Raw genomic sequence first — 18,239 nt, forward strand, 5'->3', positions numbered from 1 at the left:
TCGACGTGTTTCACATACACAACAAAACATTGCCTATTGATATGGGATCCTCAAAAATTGCTAGCAACGTCTCAGACATTTTCCAAACATATTATAAAAGTTCCATGGTCCTGTCATGAATACGCCCTGATAAAGGCATATTTGGAAGGAAAACAACCGGGAAATGAGTTGGAAAGTTGCACTGCCACTGTTGTACACGAGACTTGAAATGATTGTAACGTAGGCGACCTAGTAGGTATAAGAGATGTTGTGCAAATGGGTAATCCCCCTATTCCTGAGCAAAGGACATTAGTCTTTATTTAACAAAAATTTCTGAAACTCCTTTGTTGCTTCCGCTACTCGTAGTACCATTATTCACGTATCTGCTTTGTCGTTATTGAGTATTTATAACTTTCAGTGTTTTAAAGTATTACTAGTATTAAGTTTACATCAAATTAGAACCTCGACGTTTTTCGGTCTGCTAGTAGCGCAGCACGTGACTTCCCAGGCCGCATACTTCACAGGGACTTTACTATCGCGGACAGTATGAACAACGGGATATTTAAATCGGAATTTCAAGTCTTTCGATGTACTTCTGACACAAAATGACATATTTGCACAAACAAACCCAAAGCACCTAGAACTAATGAAATCACAAAATGTATTTTTTCACCCCAAACCACCACACAACCTTCCCTTAAAGCAGACTCAGTTCGAGATATTCTTGCTGACATTCAAATTGGGTCTTGTACACTCCCGTCTCCTGGTTTAAGTCTAAATATTAAAATATGACTGTTAAACTTGATTTCTCACTAAAATAGAAGATATAAGATTGAAGGTGTTCAAAAAAAGGTATCTGAGGATAATATATGGACCTAAGAGGGTATAAACATCAGGATGAAAAAAGTATAACCAGGAACTTTATTCTTTCTACATTTCAATTACACCAGGGAGAATAATATGAGAAATGTTTACAAACACTTGATCGGAAACCCAGCAACGATAATACCACTTGCAAGATTTAGACATTGATGAGAGAATAATATTAAAATGCATCTTGAGGTAACGTTGTAAGGATGTGGAGTATATCCAAGGGGTTCAGCAGTTAATCGTTACCATTCGGCGTACACGAGTTTTTATATTTTCTGTTCCATTTATCCTTCAGCGCCTGTATTTTTCCTCTGCATGTTTTTGGCGAATACACAAACCCCAGGTTCAACGTCTATCTCTGCATGTCGCTCAAAACGTATTTACGGGTTTCAATTGGATCTCAGAATAAAACTACTTTCATTTGTTAAGGTGGTGATCTCTTTAGGTAAGAACAGCGATTTCAAAAAACACTCAGAAAACGAAAATGTCTGTCGTCTGGGTTGTAACGCCGTGTACTCTGGTAGAAGTTTACAAACGTTTCAGAGGTCCTTGCTGCCTCCAGCATCACAGCACTCATATTATAGCTCTGATGATGGAGGCAGCAAGGACCTCTAAAACGTAGGTAAACTTCTACCAGAGTACACGGGGCTACAACCCAGAAGACAGACATCTTCAGACTCGGCGCATTGAGAACCTCAGACCTTACTAAATTTCATTTGTTTCCAATCTGCGTTCTTGTGACCTGTGGCAATTTCCGAAAAGGTTTTCCTTTAGACATATTTTAGTGTCCTTCCTTATTGCTAATGCATCGGAGGGCCAGAGAATGGATGTACGGGAACACTGGGAGCAGACAGGATAGCATCAACACGCGTGTCTCAAATCGTACTGGTTCAGTTTAAATATAGCTGCTTGGGGATGCAAATAGACCCCAGGCCGGTTCAGGCACCCAGACAGACAGGAAGAAATCTCAAACAAACGCACCGATATGCACAATTAGAATACGGGCGACAGGTAAATAAACAGACCAAACTTAAATAATCACACTCATATAATGATTATTCTAATAAATTATGATGCTAAAATCTGAGTTGCGTCAGCTCAAATTGTACAGTGAACGGCTACGTGCTGAAATACCAAGGCTTCTTTTCCGGGGGTCAAGACAGCCGGCGCATGAAGATGACACACTATCTAGTGCCGAGGTTAAAAATAAATGGAGCTATACCTCCACGTCCAACAGGCCGGTGCTTGGACACAAGAACAAATTCACTTTTGTCACATTACGAAATTCTGATCAATTGAATAGGTCAATACAGTATGGTTCTTTAACGTGGCTCTATCAACTACTAGTGGCATACAGCTTCGAATGTGACATAAACAAATTATAAATCGGGAAGGATGAAGAATAATGGGGCTATGATACTGGGTGTGAGACTGTGGACTGGCTCGAGAGAGGTTCCAGTGGCAATCTCTTGTCAACAAGGTAATGAAACTTTGGGTTTCATATAATGTGGAGAAATTTCTCGACTAGGTGAACTACAATCAGATTCTCAAGGACAAAGACAGAGAGGTAATTTAACGACAGTCTTCCGACTGCAGTGTGGAATGAGATGGAAAGATGATCATGGCCATTAGATATGATTATGGTAGTAAGAAGTCACGGCTTATTTCAAGGTACTATCCGGAATTCGCTAATAGATACTGTGGGAAAACACGAATAAACTGAGGAAGAACATGGTAAGCGTTTGAACCGATTGGGAGGCAGCGCGCAGACAATAGTCTGTTCTTGCCTTGCAGACATTTTAATTTTGTGCATGGTACGCGCCCCTCTATCCGTGGTTATTTCCTCTGTCTTTCTCTCTTTCTTCCCCACTTTCATTGTTACTTCATTTTATCCTTCCCTTCTACCCTCATTCTGCCTTATTTCTTCAGTTCTTTCCTCCTTTTCCTTTCCCTGCCTTGCCTGATACTTTACTTCTTATTTGCGTTGTCCTCTCTGCTGTAGTCACAAAGCGCCGGATTGTACTCGCCATTCAGCTAAACAGCTGCACTCAAATTGAAAACTGAAACGCAACCCGTTATTTTCATCTTCAGGAAGTGTTGAAGAACGAGCTACCTCTTGTTATTCTCAATTTTTCGGGTACAAAAATAAAACACCATAAATATTTTGGGAATTTCCGATGTCAGATTTAAAATCGATTGGTATTTCAGACACGGAACTTCGCATTCCAACACCCGCAAAGGAAAAAGTAAGAGCAATAATCAGAAGGCATTAGCATTGGGTAATTCCACACATCAAGGCCACTTGTGTTTGTACACGAGAAGCTGGCGGTCTCATTGAGTGAGCTGAGCGGACATTCCGCGCCGGCCAGGCTGTGTTATCGATATGACAGCAACTATCGATCTACGAAATGCAAACCGAAGCAGGTTATGTGACTGTCGGCTTATAATTAGATAGAGAGAAAACAAAAGCATAAAGCTTGAAACAAAGAGAGAACGAAACTAGAAAGAAGGGAAGGAATGACGGAATAAAAATAAGGTACGAAAGCAAGATAAACAAACAAAAGAAATATCGAAAGAGAGAAACTGATGGGAACGATGATCATGAATGGTTAGTAGGAAAATACAAAATAAATCTGAAAGATCCGGCTGTCTTATCTCCCATCTCCTTCACGGTCTTCAAGGTGGTCGTTTTATCCTGGTTCAGCCACAAAAATTATGTCTGCATTTCTTACCTATCTATCCTAGCTACATGTCCAACGCACCGTAGCCTCCTAGCGTTCACTGCTCCTCCCACATGTAACCCAAAAATCGCCGAGTTCCTTGTTATAAAACTATTTTTAAATTGCTCAATCACTTTAATCCATCTTTGGTACAAACCATTAGACACACCGGCCCTGGGGGCCAAATACTGGCTCACAATAAGAAACTGTCAGCGCCACAAGAAGTACAGCGGGAATTACGAGAGGTAGAAGGGGGGGGGGTGTTCTTACTGCACATGCGCACTCCGCCTATTGCGAACACATTTTCCCAGGAGTCTCCATTGTCGCAGTGCATTATCTATACTAAACGGTGTTGCAGGGTGGACGCGTGTTTTGTGAAATTGCCCATTCTTTCACGTGTATGAATGGATATCATGGAATTATTTTATGTCAAAATTTCAATGTATTTTTGTATCAGTTGACTGGACGATTTTGTCTATGGTCTGTTGCTTATTACAAAATGCCAACTTCTTCAGACGAAATTTTTCCTTGCCACTGGTCGCTGTACTGAATCAGATGGATTCAGTCAGTACTCTCAAACCCTATTTCTTAAGTGGCCCCCTTCTCTTAAAGTTTTGTATGCATCTCTAATTTCTTTTATTTCTCTCCTATATACGACAGACGTATGTATAAAGGTCTTTATTTCTAGTTTTTACTAATTTCTTAAAGAGTGTGTACACGCAAATGAAGTCTACTTAGCATTCAAATGTTTAAGTCGACGTGTTATCTTAACCCTCTAAATGGACACAATTTGGTGATACACGGTTACGACCATGACACAAACATGTTCTTAACAGAAGGTGAAAATAAGCCACAAAATTAACTTTCTCACGTCAGACCAGCATTATATTTACAACGACACCAGAAGAGCACAAAACTATACATTGACGTTCAACAGACAACCTAAATGATAAAAAATGTGTTAAATTACTATTCAATAACGTATGACATGTGAGACAAAACCCCGCTGATTCCTAAACTTCTTAATGGAAGCCTGTTGTATGATTAAATCTGAATGATGATGATGGAAACGATAGTCAGTTGTTTTAAAGTACATTAATTTGTCCCTATGACTGAGGAAAACCACAAAAAATCAATCACAACAGCCGGCCTGTAATCTACTCGGGGCCTACAGATACGAAGCAGAAATGAAAATACTCGACTGCGACGTTTCGCTATGAAAAGAGCGAACTCCGATCGGTTTAACCTCGGAGTTATAAACTATGTTCCCCGCTAGATATAAGACAAGGGCTCCACAGCTGTTTGGATAAGAAGCAAATAAAACATTAGCCCCTACCGACACTTCAGCTGCGACGAATTAGCCCTTCCCTTGATCGGTCTAAAACAACATTTGAGAATTAAGTAGACTCAAGTTATTTAGAAAACTTTAAAGAAAATCTTTGAAAACTGTTCCCATGGTTTAAAAAATTAAAATATAGTAAAGGTCACATATTTTCCAATCGTATTGGTCGTTTTTTCTTATCTCACTGACCGTGATTATTTCGAAAACATAAAATATAATGTTGTAAAACGATGTGAACAGTAACACTGTTCACTTTGGCCAAATATACCTCCGATAATTTCCCTCCGAAAACTTTCTATTGAACATCCCTTATTAAAATCGTCTCCTATAAAATAACACAAAACTGGGATTTAACTGACTAATTAGTTATTCATATTACATTTATGGAGCATATTTTGCAAGTAACTGATATCTTATCTGAAAGGTTAACAAGAAACTAATATGGCTATCAATACAATAATGTAATGACCTTGTGTGTTTCTAAGAAAGATACTTTCTGATTCGTCATTATGACAAATAAACCAGAATGCACGATAAACCCTTGCACCAAAATGACGAATTACTTTACTGAGAAGTTCTATGGCGGAGGGATAGCTGGCGACAAGCGGACAAGTGGGAAGATCCTAGCCGAGTCCAACGTCCAAGATCATCATAACGACGAACCCCCAGATGGCTCCCCAGGTTGCATATTTCCCGTTACCACTGAAACATAAAACAAAACTCCCATTAAAAATCTTCACTGTCGTCAAGTTTGAAAGTTCAGTTAAGAAATATATCTCAGGAGTAGAAATGGGGGTGACCAGACAAATGCGCACATGATAAAAGCCCACATTAAAATTCCGCACAGAAAAAATCCCACTGTCATAAATGCTCACACGAAAAATACCCACACCGAAGAATGCTCATACGGACGAATTCCCACACTGATAAATGCTCACACGCACGAATGCTCACAAAGGAAATATACAAAACTTGTACCCAAATCTACACTACCCCAGAAGTAAAGCTGGCAGCACTGAACAAATGATTGGTACAATCGACATGAACGTACCCAGATTTGAACCTAACTGTCTGTCGAGCAGTGATTATGTATAATATATTTGACGTTGCACCTACACTGACAGAAATCAACAAACGACGACGATCTAAGAGATGCTCGCAAAATCGCAAATGCTACGTTACGCGATGATCACACTCCCCACACCCTTCAGTCAAAAACACACCAAATTTCTCAAACCTTCAGTCAGAATTAAATCCATCATTGATCTTGTCATTCTTAATCAAGAGTCAAGGAAAGAATAATAAAATTTGGCAACTCTACCACAGCAATTGCGTGCTTGTAACTCAATCAAAAATAGAAGGCTGACGAAACAGCGGATTGACTGCAACAAGTAGTCAGTTGCGAAAGTGTTTACCTTAAGACTTCATACAGCTAGACTGAATAAGACTGTGACAGTTCATAACAATGCTCTAGCACCTCAACGCTGTCTGTTTCCCCCAAAAAAGAATGAATCCATCTCGTACCAATTCTCATGAAATATTTAAGGCGGACGGGAAAAATGACGATCACTCGATTTCCTCTCTGACTTTTGAATGTGTGCTGCTCTCTTCAGGAGTCCTCTCTAACCTGTCTGTCACTAGACTCCATTGTGGCATCACATAACCTCCAAATTATAATTTCAAAGCTCATTAAAAAAAATCCTCCGCCTCTGTTATCAAGCTCACACTACATATCACCCTAACATCTTCATTCTCATTGAATCCTTATCAGGACAAGTGGACATTGCCTGGGACCCTGATAACAATTAGATTATCTTTCCCTCCCTCACGAAACAGAATGTCTCTCACTTCCCTCCTATAATCTTCTCTTTGCTTCAACTATTCTGCTATTCTTCGTAACTCTCTCTCTCTATTCGGTTTCGGGCTTCATGAGAGGCAATACGATAGATAACAACACACGTAAAGTATGAGGATAAGCTGTCCCTGACACAGTGTGACGCTTCCGAAACATGTGGGCCAATGTCTCGAACAAAGTTCAAAACAGTATCAACATATGGAGAGTGTGGGATGGGACACAACTCCTTGACATGCTGCGACCCACAGGGCACGATAAACCCGCAACTGAATTACTTCAGTTCCTAGGGTCAGGTCTGATAGACCTCTGATGGTGAGACACAAGACCCAAACCATAAGTTTCGGAGGTTCAGTACACTGAAACGTCGTGTTTCCTTTATTCACATAATCAATGGAATCCAAGCTCGATGATTTGTGATGTACGATCAGTGGTAACTATGTATACCACCTGCTTTAAAGTTCATATCTCTCCATGTTGCCCACGAAGTCTTTAGGTTTGATTTGGTTTTGAAAATAGAAGCATTTTTCCAAAGGTCATTCTCTGGGAGAAAAGCATGTTGTTAAATATTATATGGACGAGGTTTACACTTTAAAGTGTTGAAGCACAGTCTTTTAAATTTTAATCCAATTCTGACACCGGTCTTACGTGGTCTAGCGCATCCACAGTTGAAATATTTGTGTACAAGGGAAATCATTTTGCTGGGAGCAGGACTGTAATAGCAGCCCAGCTTCCTACAAGTTTCTTGTCTTGCCACCAGCGGGATTTTCTTCAGGACCGTAACCCCCCAAGAGTGGCGATCGACTCACGAATTCCAAAAAGGTTTCATATATTTTTTAAAGAAAATATGTTGCAGATTATGTTAAAGGTTACAGGAAGAAAGTACGGAGAGAGGTAGAAGAAAAAGAACACTAAGAGAGGCAAGTAGGAGATAGGAAAACGATAAAATGAAAAATAAACGAATGATAGAACGAAGACGAGGAAGAGAGAAAGGCGGTGAAAGAAAAAGCAAGGAAGAAAAAAAGAAAGAACAGAAAAGAGGTCGATGAAAAAATAAGGGAGAGAGAAAGGAGGAGTGAAGGAAAAAAGAAACGAAAATGGATGTAAGAAATAGAAGAATGGATAAAGAGAAAATTTAGAAATAAGGTAGATTATAGTAAAGGAAAAAGAATAAGAAAAGAAAAATAAAGAGAAATAAAAGAGACAAAACTTGAAATAGTTACATTTAGAAAGAAATCAATTAGTAAACGCAACTCACTGGCGTCTATTCTCCACCCAGTCCAGAGATCATTCTGCTCACAGTGTTGTAGGCATGTACCAACAAAGCCTATAACGCAAAGGGTTCAAAGTCTAACGTCTTCTTCATTCTGCTTTTGTTGCCTTTAAATAGACTCACGCCTATATTCAAAGAAATAATACTGGTTGTACGTAATTAGTGCTGGAGTCAAGCTCAAAGTCGAATGTCATTCATAAAATACTTTTGCGTGTGTACATTTAGATAAGGCGACGCCGTCAATCTGAAGCGCAGGCCTTCCAGCTTTGTCAACCTTGAGCCCTCCAGGCAGTGCAATCACCCACTTAGTCGTGCGTAATTCTGACTTATTTCGCTATCAACTTGACAGAACGAAACTTATATCAAGAATGCATAAGACCTGAGAAAAATTATTTTATGAGGGGTTATAATTGCTCCACAGATCTGACTGTTCATTTCAAGCGGCGTACAAATTTTTAACGGCGATCTGAACACCATATTTCGTGACTCAAACATTCTGTAGTAACAGAATGAATCACAATTAGGCCTCGTTTAGAAAGATTATAATCTTAAAATGAACTAACCTGAGGATACGATACTAAGCACATTAAATTGGAGCAAACTCCAAGTTTGTTTTCACAATTTACATTAAAAAAGTGACTGCCGTAAGTTAATTTCAGAATTCTATTTTTTAATCGGGATCATTTTTAAATTTCACTAACTGACAACAGTTTTTAAACACAAAACAAACATTTCCAAAATATATTTTTCTCCTAACTGAATCATGAACCTCATTTATATTTCTTGCTATTCCCGCATACTAAATTTTGCAAAGTTCTCGAAAAATTTATCACATAAAACTGTATTAAACTTATAAATTCAGTTATTCAACGACGATGACTCAACTTCTGAGATTATACAGCACTGACTGAGATGGTAAAAAGTTCCCGAATAGAAAGCATGAATCTGGAAGGAACATGTGCTGGTTAAGGGCCTGTGGATGTACTATCCCAGAATTTGTGTGAAGAGACTGAGGAAAGTCGATAGAAATCTGCGTATAATAATATGTAAACGGGGTTAGTCGAATCTCTACAGCATTCCACCAACCTGCAAGTAGACGCGGTGACAAAAGGAAAGGAAGAATCATGGTGGAAGAAGCAATACGAGAGAATAAATAGTTATGACGTAAGCGTGATCACGTGAATAAACTCGAAACGAAATTACACGATTTAAATCTAATATAATATTGAAAAGTTTCACGAAAAATTCTCGAAGAATTTCAGTTTCATTCAGATCGGATATCTTTAACAACCACTTAACAAATGATGGCAAGAGCTTTCTTGGGTTTATATCAGATACTTCAAAAAACAGCTGCAGAAATTTATTTTAGCTTGCTCAGATAAACATTCACTCCAGTAGCAAAGAATTCAAATTGGTCACTGTGATAAAAATGGCGGCATGCGCATTTAAATATTCGCCCTACATTTGGAGACACCTAACTTTTCCCACCACGAGGCGGAATGAAAGACCACGGAAACGGGAAAATCAATTAAAAAGTTTTGTCTACATTTCGTACACGATCTGGCGGGATCATGAATTCGATGCCGTTTCAAGCGGAAGCCATAAAACGACTTCACCAATACTTTCTTAACATACTCCCCTTCAGTATAGGCCACTGACACAACAGGACACAAAAACAGAAACACAGTGTTCTTTTTGCATTACAGATTATAAGTAGGCCATTTCTTGCGTCATTGCAGCCAACCTTGACGAACTATACTTACATCACAGTGGGGGCAACAAATGACGAAATTCATAAATAAAACAGACCATGATAATCGCAGCTGTTATTTATACGGTTCCCGAAAAGAATTTTCAAAACACGCCAAATCCAAATATTATGATCCTCGTAGCCCCCAAAATTGTTGGCGTGTGCCAAAAAGGTATGGGAGTAAGGGAAGCGTATGAAAAGACTGGACAAAAATTCATAAACAGCTTCACAATTAGTACCCTTCACTTACTAATTCTCGTGTAATTAGTCAATAATTTAGCTAAGAGATGGTGAGATCAAAAAGTACGGATGAGGAAAATAATTTTTTTTGGGCCCATAGACAACCTTCCTGAGGTAATCTTAGATGAAAGAACTCCTCGGGAGACCCAGATGAAGACAGGCGGATCAATTGAAAATGGATTTCAGAAAATTCAATTCCCACATTCGTAAACTCCTTCTTCAAGATGTACTTCAATATTGAAGAAGGCTATATTCTGAGCTGCTGAACCACAGAGTGATCGCCCTGATGATAGAAGTAGCAAGTTTAAAAAATCGGTCAATATCTATCACACCACACGTTGAAACATCACAGGAGACAGTCATCTTCATACTCGTCGCCATGTGAACCTCAAATTTTACATATTTTAATATTATCATTTCAACTACATCTGCGTACGAAATATTACTTGATATCTTTTTTAGGTCAACCATACTATTACATAATAAGGCTTTGTGAAATACACTTTCAACAACGCAAATACGAATCAGTCTGCTGTAGATAACCAACAAGAGCAATAATATATTAATACCTTTGCGTACTATTTATTAAGAAAATCCATTTGTCTTTTCATCTTCTTTATCTGTCTTTCTCTCGAACACTTCCAATCTTCAGCTAAAACCACACGTGTGCAAAGACAGAACGATATAGGATTTGAGATTTTCGCGGCGAGTACAATCAATACAATCTTCTGGGGCAATCAGCCGCGTTAATTGTTTACCGTAATAAACCGACGATTCGGGAACCAACTCTGTCCCCATCATCAGGGTTCTGATGTGAAGTCGGCTTCCGAGGTATCCAGCCACATCAGAACCCTGATGATGGGGACAGAGTTGGTTCCCGAAACGTCAGTATACTACGGTAACCAGTTAACGCGGCTGATTGCCAGAGAAGATTTTATTGAAAGACATAAAGTGTTTAACAAACTCAAGGTGCAGATGATGAGGGTAGATTCAGTCCAAGAAAAGTTTGTTTTTGTAACATAGGACGATGGCAAAGTCTAAAATCCTAGAGCTGTACTTAAATCGAAGAAATTGTTTTGATGACGAAAATTCACAGAAGGCTACGAGCGTAACCATGGAAGATGGAACGAGTACTGACGAGGACACCGATGAAGATGATGCGGATTACATCTGATGTAAGGACACCTCGTATCTTGAGTCCCGGCATTTACGAAAGACTGCCGTTGGAAGTCCCTTTTGGACTGGGCTAAGGAGGAGTGCGCCAGCACTGAAGACGAATGTGTTGAATTCAGGTGTGAACTTGGTTCAAACGAGTGTTTAAAAAGGGACTGTCACAAATAATCTTAACGTATGAGATTACTTCTAGGTGAATAGACTTAAAACAGACAGTTCCCAAACTGCTGTTAGTACATAGTGTACTTGTGCTATAAACATTTTTAAATAATCCGTATTTTGAAAGAAATTAAAGCGTTTTCGTGCAAGTTTTTGTTCATATTTACAGGAATTCACTTCACGCAGTCCCGTGGAATAAAATGCTCAAAGTGTAGAACTTCGAAATATTTATTGAAAATAAGAAAGATACGAACTTATGTTCAAAAAATTTGAGACGTCGGGTAACAATAATCTAAATAACGATAATTTTCCCTTACCTGGGTCTCCGCTAATAATAATCATAACAAAAGCAATGTCGACCACATTAACAATAATAATTCTACTGTGCAAAGTCCTTGAAAGGCTAATAACCACACTATTCGTCAAAACAAATTTCCCGCCTCTTACGGAACTCGAAAGTTCACTACCGTATTCATACGACCACGCCTTCGGCCTCTATCCGGAGCCGAATGAACCAGTTCAAATTTTCACACTTTTCTTCAATATCCATTTTAATAATATCCTCCCACCTATTCCCCCGTCTTCTCTCTTCGTTTTTGTTCCAAAGTTTATATTAATTTCTTATTTCCCTCCTGCAGACAAGATCCGCCCATGTAAACCTTCCTGATTTGGTCCCTCTAATAAGGAGAACAACTCTGATGATTTTACTTTTTTCTTACGTTCTGTCGTTCTTTTATCTTTCCTATGCTCTTTTTTTATTCTCCGATATTTTCCCTAACGCTATACAGGTCTGTTTTTTCTTCATCGTGAGAGGCCGTCTTTCACACCATACAAAACAATATTAACACTTAAATTCTTTCCAAAGTAAGAACAAAAGAGAGCTGGAAATGACACTGAAAAGGAAAATAAAAGCCAACAAAACGAGACACACTACAATTATTCGAATAACACAGAACGAGACTCATAAATAAAATATTTACAAAAATTATGACTCTGCTATTCGCAGACATCTTCGATAATAAACCCCCTGTATATATACTGCACTGCCTTTTTAGAAGTGAATCCAAGGCGCACGCACGCACTCACGCGCTCGCACACAAAACAGAGCCACCTGCCTTTATCGCTCGGTTCTCACGCCGTGGGAGTTCTTCTGGGAAATATAATCGTACGAGGAAAGTGGACTTCATTTGTTACTTTTTGTTATTTAGTTGACAAACTCATATCAGTGGTGTACCGTGATATACAAGTAAAATATGTCACAGGGCAATTATTTTCTAATGGCCTTTGATTTGCCTCATTGTGGAAAGTCGACGGTAAAATCTGCATGTCGAAAGCGGAACCAGCAGAACAGCTTTTGATTACTGGGAAATTATTTGTTAATTAGCCTGTCATAATACCGTACTTAATTAAACATCACATCATGAAGACGCATGGTAAAGTGGAGAGCATTATTAACCTCGACGCCAGACGGATACGAGTCATCAGCTACAAGCCCCAATCGCCTTACCTCGCGAGGATCGGGGGGGGGGGGGGCCCTTTACGTAATATGGAGAAGGCTGGATAGGCCCCAGAGTTACATGTCTTGACGCAGTGGTGGACAGAAGTAACTCAGACTCTGCCGAGAATCGAACCATAGGTTGCACACTCACCATACTAACAGATGCCTGTAGTATACAACAACAGACTTGTGACTATTGTTTCTAAAAGTAACTGCGCACAATTTTAACCTGTACTTCACTTAATACACATATAAATGGCAAAAACCCTGTTCTTTTATCGTCACCAGACGATAACGATAACTCCTCCACAATCGATCCATCAACAAATAAATCCCACACACTCCTTAAAAGCCAAAATTCTGTGCATGACCTCTACCAAGTTTCCAGCGCAGAACAAATTCAACGGCCTCGACAAAATAAAAGGACTTTACATAAAAGCAAGCGCCAGATTTTATCACATAACATTTCCTGAAGTAGAGTAGCACTCAATACAAAAAGAAGTAGGCTCCCTTCAAACATCTGAATCAATATTAATATTGTTCTGAGATCACGGGCTTTTGCATATGAATGGCTGTAGCCATGAAACACGACAAGTTTCTGTTTGGGATTTATAAATAACACATTCAAGAATAACCCGGGCAATAAGACAAGAACCGAAAGAACAGGCTATTGGCATGGTGCATTTTAGGGTTCTGAAGTGCTGAAACTCGCAGATGTTAATGTCGTAATTTGTTCTGATGGCATATTAGTTTATAATGTGTCTCCCACTTTAAAGATTTCAGAGGTGAATTTCCAATTATTTTTCTACTATCACCATCCTAAATACTTCGTGTGGTCATCATGTTTCCTACGATCCGCGTAGATTTTTGTGCACGTGATATCCAAAATAAATAGCAAGGAGACTGAAGTGTAGGAAAAATACAAGGGCGAGAGAGAAGTGTGACTCTTTTTCAGCAACAAACCAACGCAAATTCGCGAAGAGCTCATTTCGTTGCATTGCGAACAGGAAACACTGCATTCCTATCCGAATGTGTTAATCTGAATGATTAAGCACGTTCGGTGAGACCACGTTCGTCCACATAACATACCAACATCTGTCGTGCTGAAGCCGTTGTATGAGAAGCCCAACGTGAAAGTTCAATAAAATTACAGCAGAGCTGAACATTTTGGCAACGACAATCGATATAATCATTCAGGACGAAAATAATCATCACGACTGATACTAAAATAATCGGCTGAGTAACACAAAACCATGCAAGAGAGACTGTCTTTGGGAGGATTTTCTCCAAAGGCAGTCTCTCTTGCAAGCAACTAAGTGGTCCTATACAAAATCATCACAGGAGAAGAGACGTGGGTCCATCATGTCACATCGGAGTCTTAAGTAGAATCCATGGTGTGGCGACCGGCAAAAATCCGAAATAGTCTTATCAACGAAAATAGAAATTGTATAGTCGGCGCAGTTGTTTTTGGCCGGTGGAGCTGGCGGACGGGCCTAGTCTGTGTACCTGAGGTGGCACGGTCGGTGTGTTTCTTTTGTTTGGGCGTTCAGTCAGCATTATACTATCGCACAAGTGACTCGCTCCTAGCCTTCCCCTTGAATATTCCACCGGCCAAAAACTACTGCGCCGACTATAACAGTCTCCTGGGTTGCACAAGGTCGTCTTGATGGACATTTCCCCAAAGCGTGAGACAAGCCCACAAGTGCGGTACAAAGGTGTTCGTCCCGAGAGAACAGGAAACATGCGATATGATGTAGCTACCCATAATCCACGACATCGTGACACTACACAGCCCGGCACACCCAGCAGAGGTTCCAGCGGTATGCGTGGGAGTGTAGCAGCATCCGGCACACAGTCCCGACTTGGCACTTCCAGACTTTCACCTCTTCGGGCCCCTCAAACGGCATTTATCAGGGCAGCGGTTTGTGAAGAATGATGACGACATCGCGACGGTGACGACCTTGTTACAGGCGCCTGAACGACACACGCAACACACTACTTCGCTGAGGAGACAAGTCTTTCAGAATCTTGGCAATAAACAATACTGTTAACATATTATCCAGCAATATGTGAGTCTGTCTTCAGTCCTGTCAGTAACAGCCATGAATTTCAATAAACTGCCCTCTGGTATAACCCGATGGCGCGCGAGTTGATACTAAACAGTGAATGTAGCCCTTATACCTGGTTCACACTATGGGGTAGGCCACGGTCAAGTCTCCGACAGGGCAAGGTTACGAGAACTATGCAGTTTATAAGTCATCAGTCTGAGAAGAAACTCAGAAAAAACAGACAGAACAAGAAGATAATGTGGATGAACGACTTATTTGTATCAGCATGTAAAAAAGCCATCCCATTACGCGCCATGTACGCGCACAGGGGAGAGTCATATAGCTCCTACTCAATCTTAACCTCGGTACTAAATAGACGGGGGTGAGTGGTCAGCTTCACGCCCCGGCCGCGCTTTATCCCCGGGAAAGGACCTCGGTACCCATTGGACAGGAAGGTGGGTGGGCCCCAGAGCCGGTTTGGACGCATAGGCTGCCCCAAGAGCAATGCGTCAGCCGCATTCGGTTTTCTCGTCGCCGATGTGACTTCTGTCGTCGTCGGGGATGCCGATAATAACCGAGAGGGAAAAAGTTGCTCTTTCAGGGACCCAAGGTGTCCTGACCTAGACCTTTTCTTCAAGTGTCAATATTTTTGTCCTCCATAGGATTCCTGTTGAAAGGATAATTTTTCTATTTGGGCTAAAATGACCTGACGTGTCCTGTCCCTTAATGTGAACCAGCCTTAGGTCTGAGAAGGTTGAGAACCACTGGTTTACACCACCTAAATAATAAGACGATTCCACAAAATTTGTATTTATCTTCCAGCTTGGGAGCGATTACTAATTAATTAACTGGGCTAAGCAGCTAGAATTCGGTTGTAGCCAGATCACATAGTACCTAAAATTTTCTGAGGAACATTTCTGTTTTTGACGTAAATATAAGGAAGGGTCATTCGGCAAAAATGTGTTACGAAAAAGGGAAACTTCATTGTTATGTTACCTAGGAAACCTCATCTGTTTACTCAGCATTGTTATTACCTATAAAACATTACATTACCTTACCTGTGAGGAAGCTACGAACACAATTTCACATAAGCAAAAAGGAAACTAATTAGTGGATTTCCCTAGTAAGAAACGTTCTATCAAATACAGAAGTATGAACCGGGATTTACTTCATGGTCTAGCGGTTAGAACGCTGGCCTTGTAATCCTGGGGTCTCGGGTTCGATTCCCGGCGGTGCCCGAATTTATAACTTGTGTTGGGCAAGGCCGTGGTCTAGGCAACACGGAGTTTTCCTCCGTGGCATCCCAACAATTACTCCATTCACACACAGAAGAAGGCAATGGCAAACCACTTCTGGATCATCTGCCAAGAACGTATATGAACAGGTCCCAGTCCGAGAAAAGGATGGAAGGATCCTGTTCATATAGACCTGTCGTCAGACAGAACACTAAATAACAATAATAATAACCTTACATTACATTACCTTACATTACATTACATTACTTTACATTTCACTACATTCATCTACCACAGACCCATCTTAATCGTAACTAATTCAAGTTAAATAAGCAATGTCTTAATCAAACTTTACTCAATTGTAAAGCATGTATGAAGGAAATATTTAGAATAAAGCCAATATATAAACTTCCTTTCCGTATAGACGTATTTACGTAAAATTCTCCGGAACCGTGGTTCCACTGACAATTCTTTTGTTGAAACTTACACGTGTGGTGGTGATAATGCAGAACCTTGAAGCTATATCTAAGAAATTTTGCATATGTAATATTTGAAACTTACATGGTGCATGAATTTTATAGAATCCTCTCGAGCTATTAGACGTGTCAATTTTGAGTTAAAAGCCAACGTTTCGGAGACTCGATCTGTTTCAGTCTTCAGGGTTAGGGTCACTGAACATTGGAGATCGCGCGAGAGAATTCTATAAAAATGGATCACTAAATCGTATAATTATTAAATTATAGGTCTTGCTGGCCTGAGCATACAAACGGAAACATTTGAAGGGATGTACGAATTATAAGTTCTTCCCACAACTTCACGCCATACTTCGTAAGGGAGACAGTAGAACGCTAAACCAGGAAGCGTTAAACATGATTAATGAACTGTTCTCTTGAAGTAGATAAATGTAAATGTTTACGTGCAGCTGAAAACTCTTGCATTGTTTTGTTAGGTAGCCACTATTAAACCAGAAAGAAACCGTCTGAAATCAATATTACCATTTCAATGAACTATAATTCACGAATAAAATTTATGAAACCGATAATGCCCTTGCAGAAATAAACTTCCACGAATTAAAATACTTCTGAAACAAATATAAACATCGAGCAACTGAGTTCTACTGAATGAACAAAACAGTTTACATCAGCAAACTAAAGTAGAATCTAATGCACCAGAAAACTTTATAAAACCAACAAATTCCTTGCAAAAGTAAGGTTTCACGTGTGTGTAAACATATTAACATCTTACATAAATGAGGTCTGTTAAATGAAAAAAGATCTCCAATTAATACTAATTACTACACGAAAAATATTCCTAAAACCAATAATAATTTTGTATGAATTATTCCCATAATTCAAGTGATATGTGTTTCAGTTTTGTATCTTCAGTGAAAAACGTACCGATACCATGTTTTCCACATGCACAACTGCTTTCTGAAAATAAGGTACCCACCAAAATAACGATAATAAAACGTACATAATAACATACAGAAACCATGATACTTTGCTCTTGGAAATTAATAATTGCTAAAATAAATATTGTTTTGTGTTACGAAGGCGTCTGTCAATCTAAATGTTATTGAAATGCCTTTTTTTTAAGCCGAGTTAGCACTAAGAGTTCACCATAGCCGTCTGTCTGTAAGTCCCCTTTATAAGTTAATATATGGTTCAAATCTCTTTATTATCAGATGGAAGATTGGTCATACCTGATCACCAAGGCGCAGGGCAGAATCATAACTCAAGACAGGTATTAAACCTTTTGAAAATGTGGCAGACTGGAAGTACTTTGGAATTGAAGAAGACTGTGTTCTGGGATGCTACACCGTGTAGTAACAACATCCCAGATGTCAGTCATCATAATCGTCGCCGTGAAACCTCGCCTATTTTGAAAGTTTCTATAATAATGACGTAGTTAATAACATTAAATTCGAGAAATGATTCCTACCCTTCAATATATGATCTGGTCTTTGCACCATCCACATATAAACACGCAAAACTAAATTGTTACCAGTTGTTTTGTATGATTGTGAAATTTGGTCTCTCTCATTAGAAGATACACATTAAGGATATTTTAAAGCAGAACGGTGAGAAAAAAAAACTAAGA

At 39.5% G+C, this 18,239-nt stretch overlaps 1 protein-coding gene across 1 annotated transcript in view; it reads right to left on the minus strand.

The window, feature by feature from the left end:
- Positions 1-877: 877 nt before the first annotated feature.
- Positions 878-18,239, minus strand: part of Zip48C (Zinc/iron regulated transporter-related protein 48C) — a 96,396-nt gene continuing 79,034 nt past the window's right edge. The window contains exon 8 of the mRNA XM_022079339.2: positions 878-5,613. Coding sequence (XP_021935031.1) covers positions 5,535-5,613 — 79 coding nt within the window. The 3' untranslated portion in view covers positions 878-5,534. The remainder of the gene's footprint in view (positions 5,614-18,239) is intronic.

This window comes from Zootermopsis nevadensis, unplaced genomic scaffold, assembly GCF_977971745.1.
Source record: "Zootermopsis nevadensis isolate Lab colony 2312 unplaced genomic scaffold, Znev_1.0 Znev_ptg000028l, whole genome shotgun sequence".
Taxonomy (NCBI): Eukaryota; Metazoa; Arthropoda; class Insecta; order Blattodea; family Termopsidae; genus Zootermopsis; species Zootermopsis nevadensis.